Here is a 10,588-nt window from a genome sequence, read left to right on the forward strand (position 1 = left end):
CATTTAATTTTAAATTAAAATGATAATTTTTGAATACAGTAGAAAAATAAAATGAATTATTCGTTTTGTAGTAAAATATAAATCAAAAAAGAATTTTACTAAATACCTCAGATATAAAACCACGGTGATATTTTTTTTTACGCTGCATTATGAGGGAAAAAATTTAAAAAATTTACTTATATGACAAATTGCTATCGAAATCAATATAACCATTTTCAATCAAAGAAAACTATCGATTGTGTTTCTTTCATTTTATTAAGCAAAACTTATACCTGATTTCTTCGGACATTAGCATGATTAGCACAGCCACAAACATTTCTCTATTGTTCATGTTGTACATCGCTTGTTGATGACAGTATTTTGAAAGTAAGTAGATTTTTATATATTAGGGGTAGAATTTCTCGATATATGACTTATAAACGACTGATTTATGAAAATCCAGGTGCTTGTGGTTTAACGGTGCCACTGTTGTGGCGAGCGCCAGAAGGAAGCAAGAATTACCTTGTATTTACTGTCAACTAACTGAACTATAATAAGTTATATTTTAACATTTATCAACTAACATCAAAGAATGTTTTTAGAGGGGGGGGGGGAGAAAAGAGGGAGAAAGAGAATTATATGTATGCAAAATTAGCTCAAAATTGGATCAATATGACAGTAAAGTATGGCTCTTGCTGGTATATATTATATAATCTATCTACATATGTATCTAAGCCAAAAAGATTTAAACACTAATCATCTGAGGCAGGAATCACATTTTATACTGAAATACCCAGGGGTAGGGTGAGGCCACAATGGGGGATGAATTTTTACATAGGAATATAAAGTGAAAATCTTAAAAAATCTTCTTTTTAAAGACTATTTGGCCAGAAACTTGTGTAGAGGCATCCTCGGGTAGTGTAAATTCAAGTTTGCAAAATCACAGTCCCTAGTGATAGGGCGGGGCCGTGATGGCATCATGGCAGTTTGAATTTTCACATAGGAATATATAGAGAAAATCTTTAAAAATATTCTTGGAAAGTTTTCGGTCCAAAACTCAGTACCTACTACCTAGTGTGAAAGCACAGGTTATGCAGATTTAAGTTTGATGAAACCATGATTCCCTAGAGAAAAGTGGGGCCACGAAATGGAAGGGGGGGGGGGGGTATATAGGAATAGAGAAAAATCTTCTTACAGGTACAACAACAAAAGGGGCTTGGTATTTACCCCAAAAAAAGAGGTGGATAAAAATTGGCAGATTTTCATTTTTTTAGCAAGATCTACTGTACTTAGTTGTCAAGATATTTTGAAACTGTAATGCTAATTTGATCAGAATTAAGGCAATTGTTGCTCAGGTGAGCGATGTGGCCCCTGGGCCTCTTGTTAAACAATAAAATAACAGCTTATATACATGGCATTACAACAAAGTAAAAACATATCAACTGACAAATCTCAGAAAACAACTGATGATACAGTCTACTTTAACAATGTTTGAATTAAGATATACCGGTATCCTGGAGAAAGCAATAAATTTGTTATTCATTCATAAGATTGTACAGTTTACTAATGGTTTATATATAAGAAATAAAGAGAGCTGGCCGTGACTTTTTAAATCGGCCGATATTGAGGGGGTGCTTGTTTCCAGGGGTGCCGGTTTTGAGAAGTTTTACTGTAATGTGTTTGTTGTAACCTGTTTTGGATGTGGGAAGTTGTTGATGTCAGGTATCATTGTCATACATAATACAGGAACAATAAGAAACAGTAAAAGAGTACATAGAGCTTTGTGTAGCATTGTTGGAGAGATCATCTTTGGGGGAGACACTTTAGTTGAAAACTTATGCAACTGATAACTGTGGAATCACTTTTATTCGTGGGGGTCAATGTTCATGTGTGGCCGAAATTTTCCTGATTCGTGGTGGCATGATTTCATTGGTAGCAAGTTGTGGATAATTGTGATAAAAATGAAATCATTGCTTGTATAAACGTTTATGGAGATGTAAATTCAGGCAAGTGTTACCCACGAAAGCCATGAATATTGGTCTCCCACGAACAATGATGATTCCACAGAAATCATGGATTGCTCCACCAAACATCACACGTGAGTTTTAACTACAGACTCACCATACTTCCATATGAGCATTTACAAGGACATTTCACTTAGTTGTGATTGGATCAGTTACTTGTAGCCATAGAATATAGAATTTTATGCAGGACATAGAATTGAGAGTATCACAGAGTTTTCGTAGTGAGGTCTGCCAAGGGTTTATGAGAAGCAGTCTGGTTAAGTGAAATATTTGTAATTATTAGATTATCTGGACAATATTGTCAAAAGTATTTTGTCTATGTAGTACGTGACTATTTGACAAACATTATCGATTAAAATCTTAGTACTAATAATTTGTAAAACCTTTAAGGAATAAACATGTGAATAAAGACAATGTTGTTTGTTATTTTTTCTAGTCACAAGTGATGGATGACAGTATATCAACTCCCAAGGAGCGCAGCAGAGTTAACTCCCCAGCAGTGATGAGTAATCCAGGGACTCCGCGATCGGAGGAGGTCCGAGCCACGCCCTCTCCCAACCAGATGAGGCGGGGCCACGGTGCTGCACAGGCCATGCAGCTCAGCCAGCAACAACTGTTGCAGCTACAGCAACAGCACCTGCAGCAACTACAGACCCAGCAACTTCAGACCCAACAACTAGTACAGCAACATCAGTCTCAGAGCAAGTACTCACAGCTGCTGGCGGTGATCGAGGACATGGGGAGGGACATTCGGCCGACATACGCCGGAAGTAAGACTTCCGTGGAGAGACTGAAGCGAGGCATCGTGCACGCTCGTATTCTTGTTCGGGAATGTCTTATGGAGTGTGAAAGAAGTGCCAGAAGTTAGATGTTCAATTGTACGAAAAGATAAACTCCTACACAGCTGAATATGAAACGTTACATATTGCCATAACTTCTTAAGGTTTTAACTCTTTATATTGTGTTATGATGTTAAGTGCAATGCAATTGTACAAAAAGTGTCATTTTACATGTATAAGCATTCTTAATTAATGTTTTAAGAAGTTGAATTTGGAATTTGGAATCATGCAGTTTATGAAAATTTCATAGAAATAATCATTCATTTCGTAGTATATATCACAAATCAGTTGTTAAAAATGACATTTTAATTGTTTATACAAAATCACATTGATTGTGACATTGTATTTTTTCAGTATTTAAACTGTGAACTTTATTTCATTTAACATTTCATACATTTTTTAGATACCTTACTGTGTGTATATGCAATGTAAAATGAAGTAGATGTTAGATACATAATGATACAATATATATAGATATAGATATTTTATCATCTGACAGTTGCTTTACTTTTATCATTGTAAAACTACAACGTCCTGTCGATTGAATTAAAGAATGGTGTCAAGTTAACAAGTTTTAGAGTTTGTGTCTCAAAGTTACCATTATCACACCTTTTCCACACATAAACAATCTATTTCTTCTAAAACAGAGTGTATACATATACATGTATACTCTGAAGAATGAAGATACAGAAGTGCGTGTCTTGTAGTCCAGTTTTTCATAGGACTCTTATAGTTTGTGAATAAATGAGATGTGTAGAAAACACAGTGGTAAGATTCTCAATTCATCTGTCAACAAAAATTGTACACAGATTCATGTTTTATGTTAAACATGATTTTGGGGGGGATGGGTATATAGGAATCACCTTGTTTGTCTGTCTTTCTTTGCAATCATGTCTGGTCCATATCTTTCTTATAGAAGAACATTTGAAGTTTTTACTTCACACAAAATTTCTTATGATTTGAGGGTTTGTCATGATTTGAATTCTAGGTTATTTGGGCAAGTTCAAGGTCAATGGAAGGAAAAATGCAAAATTCCTGTCCAGTCTATACATTGAAAGCTATTACCTCACACTAATTACCCGAGAGTGTGTCATGATTTTGACCCAAGGTCGTTTTTGGTAATTTCAAGGTCATCAAAGAAAAGGTTTATAATATATGTCTGCTTTTTACCTCTCTTATGGAGAAACATTGGAAGTTTCCACTTCACATAGAGATTGCTGCTTATGACCTGACTGTTTGTCGTGAACTTGACTTAGGGTCATTGTGCAAGTTTAAAAGTCATTGCTAAAAAATGCATAATTTCTCCTGTCTACCCGGTAAGTCATATCTTGTAATGAAAAAATGTTTGGAAGCTGATTTTGACAAAGATTACTCTTGACCTGTTAACATGTCTTGACTTAAAGCTTTTCAGGTTATTTGTGAAAGTTTAAGGTCACTTCAATAAAAATAGGGCATCCATTACTTTTTGATAGAAAAATACTTAAATTATTATATTTTCTTAGTGGGAAGTATCATTTGATAGCCTGCTCACAGACACAGTAACTGTTGATTAAAATTTGTTAAATGAACAGGTTATAGAAAAAAACTGATGTAGGTAGAAACAATAACCAAATAAATTGCTCTATAACCATATTTTTGAACTTCTAAAAAAAATATTTTAAAACAGCTCCAGTCCCACAAACATTAAAAAAAGCAGACATATATTATAAACCTTTTCTTCGATGACCTTGAAATTACCAAAAACGACCTTGGGTCAAAATCATGACACACTCTCGGGTATTCAGTGTGAGGTAATAGCTTTCAATGTATAGACTGGACAGGAATTTTGCATTTTTCCTTCCATTGACCTTGAACTTGCCCAAATAACCTAGAATTCAAATCATGACAAACCCTCAAATCATAAGAAATTTTGTGTGAAGTAAAAACTTCAAATGTTCTTCTATAAGAAAGATTTAATGAAAGGACCTTGATTCTTTAATCCAAATCTATAAAGGTCCGAACTTAGTTCCATAAGCTGAGGTATGGAAATTAAATATAAGGTGTTTTTATAGCAAGCTGTCATTATAATTATATCACCTTGTGGTTACTGTGACAACAGGGACAGATGATGGAGACTCACCAGGTGGTAGACACAGGGTATTATGCGGACTCGGTGGAGTGGTGCCCCCACACTGGTTACCATGACGTCCTACTGTGTGGGACCTACCAGCTGGAGGAGAGCCCAAAAGAGGTGGGAATTGGATCTCAGTTACTGCTTAAAAAAGGAAATAAGTAGAGGAGAAGTAAGATGAGGCCGAAAGTGAGCTCAAGCTGTTTTATGGCCTCAGAGCCTCATGTCTCCAGTCAGAAATTTGTTTTAAAAAATGCATAGAAATACATGTATCCAATAGTGATGAGTTGATGTGCTCTAGCCATTGCAATTTACAACTAAGACAACATATATTAATGTCTTTTTATTTTCATTTCTGTGTATATGTATTTATTTAACAGCAGGAACAGAACACAGAGGAAACAAGGACAAAGCCCCAGACCAGACACGGAGATGTGCAGGTTTACAAACTGAGCCAAGATAATGGATCCTACTCTCTCACAAAGACCGCTGTCCATGGTGTGTGTAACTCCATTGTAATGAATTACAACCATCTGTTTCTCTTCCCCCATCTTATTGTCCTTCTTAACTTACATATACCCTTGTAATACTGTAGATTATTATATTTTATTATACTATATTTATTATTATACTGTACCTTATTACGCAAGTACTTAATTCAGCGATCGAACTGTTTTTTATCAAATTGAGGAAATATTGAATTGCAAACGCCGAATTTTTAACATGATTTATTATATAGTTTACATGCTTGTGATAACTAAAAGCGAGATTTTAAAATCTGCAGGATATTATACTCACGATTTTACACGGATATTATATTTCCTCACTTTTAATTAGGAATTTACAGTATAGTTCTCAGTCTTGAATCTTGCTAACAGGAAAACCCTGATCGACTTGTATCTTGTGGCTTTTGTCAGAAATTTCATAAAAATCTAATTCTTTTTTTTTCTGATTTTTTGCTGTTTACATATGTATACTACTATTAATTTTTCTTCTATTATAATGCAGTGAATCATTTTAAAGTGTTTTTGTCCCAAATATATTTTTGTCATGATGACGATTCTCTTCAGAAATGCCAGGTGTCCTTGACATTAAATGGAGCCCAGACTTGGTCAATGGTTCTCCTGTCTTTGGATTGGTCAACTCAGTGGGTGTGGCTGAACTGTGTTTGGTGACAAATAGTGAGGAGACAGATGTAGGTTCTATAGAGGTAAAGGTCACCAAACTAACGGGGGTCAGTCTAGGAGAGGAAGTACTTGGCCTATCTCTTGATTGGTCAAATAGAGTCAGTAAAAGGTTAGTGGGCGAAGAAGAGTGTAGCTTACATATAACATGTACATGTATTTTGATTTGCAGTCTTTGTGGCTAAATTATGAATTAAACTACAGATAAAAAGGATATATCATTTTTTCTCACCTCTTGAGGAAAAATGAAAATGTTTGTTCGGAAAGCACCATTCCTTTGTTATCATGACAGCTTTGCTTTATCTGTAGCAACGCCCCGATGTTGACCACTTCCTCATCCGATGGTTGTGTACAAGTTCACCAGCTGACATCAGGGGACCTTACTCCTGTTTCCTCCTGGAAGGCCCATGATTACGAGGCCTGGATCACAGCTTTCAATTACTGGGACACCAATGTTGTTTACACAGGTTGTTAGATTACACAGTTATCTAAAAATCTGTCCAAAATCACCCACAGTTCGAAAAATTTTAAATGATATGCTATTACCTTTTCTGTTTTGAATTGTTCTTGTCAAGATATCAACCTTCTTGATTTGCATGGAGTTGTATTTTTATTTCTTTGAATCCAAAGGAATACAAAGGATATTTCTATTATGTATGGTTTGGCAAGTACAAATACTTAAGAAACCCTTATACATGTATATAAATCTGTAGGTGGTGATGATTGTCGACTGAAGGGCTGGGATATAAGACAGAAGACTTCCTCACCAATATTCTCCAGTAAAAGGTAGGGATACCGGTATCTAATACCCCATAGTGAGTGTGTTATCTTTTATCTTGTAGCTTTAAGGGGACATTATATTACAACAGAACATTAGCGAAATCAATAGATAAATAACGTTCTTATACTAAGTGTGGCATTTTGCAAGATTTAGAAAAAATAATTAATTAAGCAAACATTCGCATTAAAATTGTAAAAAAAGAAATATAATTGTTACTGACTGTTTTGAAATGTTATTATGAAGACATGAGATGGGCGTGTGCAGTATTCAGTCTTGTCCAATCAGAGATCATCTTCTTTGTACAGGGAGGTAAGAATTATCCTTCCTGTTATATTTTGTTAATATTTAATAGAATAATAAAACAGTTTTACACATTGTAAATGGGCATATGAAACTATATTAATGTTTATGGAAATGAATAGTTTTCTCCCTCATTTTCATCAACCACATAAAACATTTTTATGTCAATAAAACATTTATGGATACTGATCCTGTTTCAATAGTCATATCTGTAATATCTAAATTAAAGAAAGCCTGTCTGTCTATGTATAATGCGGATGCACTATAACTTTGCACCACTCACCATTTTTTATTGATTTTTAATCGATTCATGGAAGAAGCACTTGGGAAAATTAAGTAACCAACACCCATCCCACCTCCATGCTCGGTTTATTTTTACACATTTTTATTTTCCTATGATGTATTTTTTCAGTCTTTTTGTCAGCGAGTGTGCACTTTCTATTACATTTGTATTTTTCTTATGTTCTGATATTTTATGCGATGGATGACACTGCCCCATCTTTTTACACAATTTTGTGTTACTGATCTATACCTTGATATTGTATGTAATATTCTAGTCAAAAATATTGTATAATGTATTGTTCTTTTTACATATTACACAAGATCTGTGAGTTTTTGCATAATTGTTTAGAAATTGTGCCATGACTTAATTTGTTTATTTTGCAGTAGTTTCTTCCATGTCTTTTGGATTATTTAATATTTGTCATTTATTTACATAAATTAGTTTTACGTTGCATACTAGTATTTAAAAATCTAGTAGGTGCATTTATCAGATATCCATGAATAGAATATGTGGGCAAGTTGTTGTTGATACACACTCTTTTAAAGTTTTGTTGGTGTTGGTAGCTATGACGAGCACCTCCTTGTGTGGGACAGCAGACAGATGAAGCATCCACTGGCAGACACACAGTTAGGTGGGGGCGTATGGAGGGTCAAGTGGCACCCTGGTCACGCACAGCTTCTTCTGACGGCCACAATGTACAATGGTTACCATGTGGTGGACACTGAACATATCTCAGGTAATAACACACTTGTAATTAGTGTCATGAGGGCAGCTACATGTATTTACAATAGTTACCATGTGGTTGAAACTGAACTTACCCCAGGCATATTAGTGACAGTGTTGGGTACAGCCCAGAGAAATTGTAAATACAGTTTAAAAATTAAAACAATGTTAAAACTGAAAATTTATAATAAGAGTAATTTTTAAAAGTTATCACTTTTTAATACCTATGCTCAATTTGTCATCAATTATAATTTTTGTTTTTTTTTAACATTTGAAAGTTTTTAGCTCACCTGAACTGAAGGTTCTCAAGTGGGCTTTTCTGACCACCTGTTGTCAGTCGTCCACCCGTCTATTAGTCTGTCTGTAAACTTTTCACATTCACATTTTTTACTTCTTCTCTAGAACTACTGGGCCAAACATAACCAAACTTGCTACAAAGCATCCTTTTGGGAAGGGGATTCAAATTCTTGAAATAAAGGGCAAAACCCTTTTTAAATGGGAGATAATTGCAAAACAGCGAAAATAAGGTGCGTGTCTTAAAAAAAAAATCTTCTTAAGAAACACTACACCAGAAATACCAATATTTTCAAAAAGCTTTTACATATCATGACGATTCTAAATTGTTCATATCATGACCCCTGGATGACCAATACTGGGGCATTAAGAGGGGTTCAAAGTTTAACATAGAAATTTAAAAGGAAAATGTTTAAAATCTTCTTTTCATAAACTAAAATGCTACAATTTGTGAGATTACTATACAGGTATCCTAAAATAATGTAAATTCTAAATTGTTAAAATCATGACCTCTGGATCAATAATGGGGCCTCAATAGGAGTTCAAAGTTTAACATAGAAATATGTAGGGAAAAGTTTAAAACCCTGATATAAAGGATACAAGGAACTGTTGTTTAGGTGAGTGAGGTGACCCATGGGCCTCTTGTTTAAAATTGTTCTTAAATTAATTTTTATCATCAATTATGGTTTCTTTCTTCTAAATAGATGGAAAGATGGATGTATTACATCACTATGACAGAGATGTTTCCCTTGGTTACGGTGCTGATTGGTGTCATAGCAACGCCTACAACAACCTTGTAGCAACGTGTTCATTTTATAATCATTCCATACAATTATGGAATTTTACAATAAAAAACCAGGATATTGGATAAATAGACCTGATGTTGAAAAAACAATATTCATTTTATCCTTTTATAGATGTTTAAAAAATGATTTTCTATTTTGCAATTAGGAAAGACAGAAATGATTTTAACAAAATTTAGTTTACATTTATGATTACCACCGTTTTAATTTCGGTTCCAAAAGTAATTTTCACTAAGGTTGGCTACAGAGGGTACTCACTATACAAGATGGCCTCATACATAGTTCAGGACTTTCTAATTAAAGGAAGGAAAAATCTAAATATTTCACCTTTTAAATTTGGATATTTTCCTATATTTATGGAACTCTCTTTTAAAAGGAGATCAATGCAGTCTAAAAATGGCCTCGACCATCCAGTCCTATGAATATGATATTGTGAATTAGGTTTTTCTTATGATTAATCATCTAGAGTTACAGCACTGCAGCATAATTGAGCAATGTTGCACAAAAAGTTTCTTCCTTTTACAAATTACAGAGTGGCATGATAAAAGAACTATTCCCTTTATAAATTCACCAAAGAAAGCATCTTAATCGTTATATTGACACATTTCTTCTGAATTTTCAACATATTCACATGAAATAAGCAAAATAGCGATTGATTACGTTATTGTAGCACAGTTCACCTCATAGAAAAAAACACTTCTTTTTTTATATGGAATGTCTATCACCGCAGCTTACCGATAATTACTATATAGTATCATAAGACATAGAATCAGCCGAGTTTTGCAGAGTGATTGAATGATTCAATTTTTTTAGCTGTGAAGTTCGAGTCAGAACGTGCTCTTGGAATCATTGATCAGGAAACAATTCACACATCAAACGTCAAAAGTTTAAAGTAAACATTATTATCGGTATAAAACGTATATTTAATATCTACTGTCTAAAACAAACGGCTGAATATGTGTTCGAATGCATGTTTAAAATGTTCAAAGAATGCATTTCCTAGTGAAACAAATGTCGGAATCAAAAACATTAATCCCATTCTATCTACCCTCCCTAATTCGATCCTCGTTGTTCATTGGGGTATGTAAGGGTACACAAGTAATAACTTTACTATTATTTTCGAATCTAATATTGATATATTAAATATAAGTAAAAATCGTGTAATCATATCAATTCTTAATCACATAAAAATATCAAAAAATTTATTTACAAGAATTGAATTGTAATAAATTCCAATGCATTGCGTGATTTTTTAGTTAGTAAGTTAA

At 34.0% G+C, this 10,588-nt stretch overlaps 1 protein-coding gene across 2 annotated transcripts; it reads left to right on the plus strand.

Annotated features, from left to right (window-relative positions):
* The first annotated feature begins 281 nt into the window (after positions 1-281).
* On the plus strand, positions 282-9,414 carry LOC105341014 (diphthine methyltransferase). Of its 2 annotated transcripts, none has more exons than XM_011447292.4 (9): positions 282-366; positions 4,941-5,072; positions 5,333-5,450; positions 6,023-6,248; positions 6,446-6,603; positions 6,850-6,922; positions 7,161-7,226; positions 8,064-8,236; positions 9,222-9,414. In XM_011447292.4, the coding sequence occupies exons 2-9, from the start codon at positions 4,947-4,949 to the stop codon at positions 9,386-9,388; spliced, it is 1,107 nt and encodes a 368-aa protein (XP_011445594.3). In that variant the 5' UTR covers positions 282-366; positions 4,941-4,946; the 3' UTR covers positions 9,389-9,414. The 2 variants fall into 2 exon arrangements, with proteins under 2 accessions (XP_011445594.3, XP_011445593.3); XM_011447291.4 differs by having other exon boundaries at positions 5,336-5,450.
* Positions 9,415-10,588: the final 1,174 nt, after the last annotated feature.

Source organism: Magallana gigas, chromosome 7 (assembly GCF_963853765.1).
Source record: "Magallana gigas chromosome 7, xbMagGiga1.1, whole genome shotgun sequence".
NCBI classification, from domain to species: Eukaryota; Metazoa; Mollusca; class Bivalvia; order Ostreida; family Ostreidae; genus Magallana; species Magallana gigas.

Bases quoted from the DNA above. Each gene is read 5' to 3' on its own strand.
- LOC105341014 (XM_011447292.4), top strand. From the start codon at position 4,947: ATGATGGAGACTCACCAGGTGGTAGACACAGGGTATTATGCGGACTCG. The intron at 5,073-5,332 runs GTGGGAATTGGA...TTTATTTAACAG, and splicing joins TGGAGGAGAGCCCAAAAGAG to CAGGAACAGAACACAGAGGA. The intron at 6,249-6,445 runs GTTAGTGGGCGA...CTTTATCTGTAG, and splicing joins TCAAATAGAGTCAGTAAAAG to CAACGCCCCGATGTTGACCA.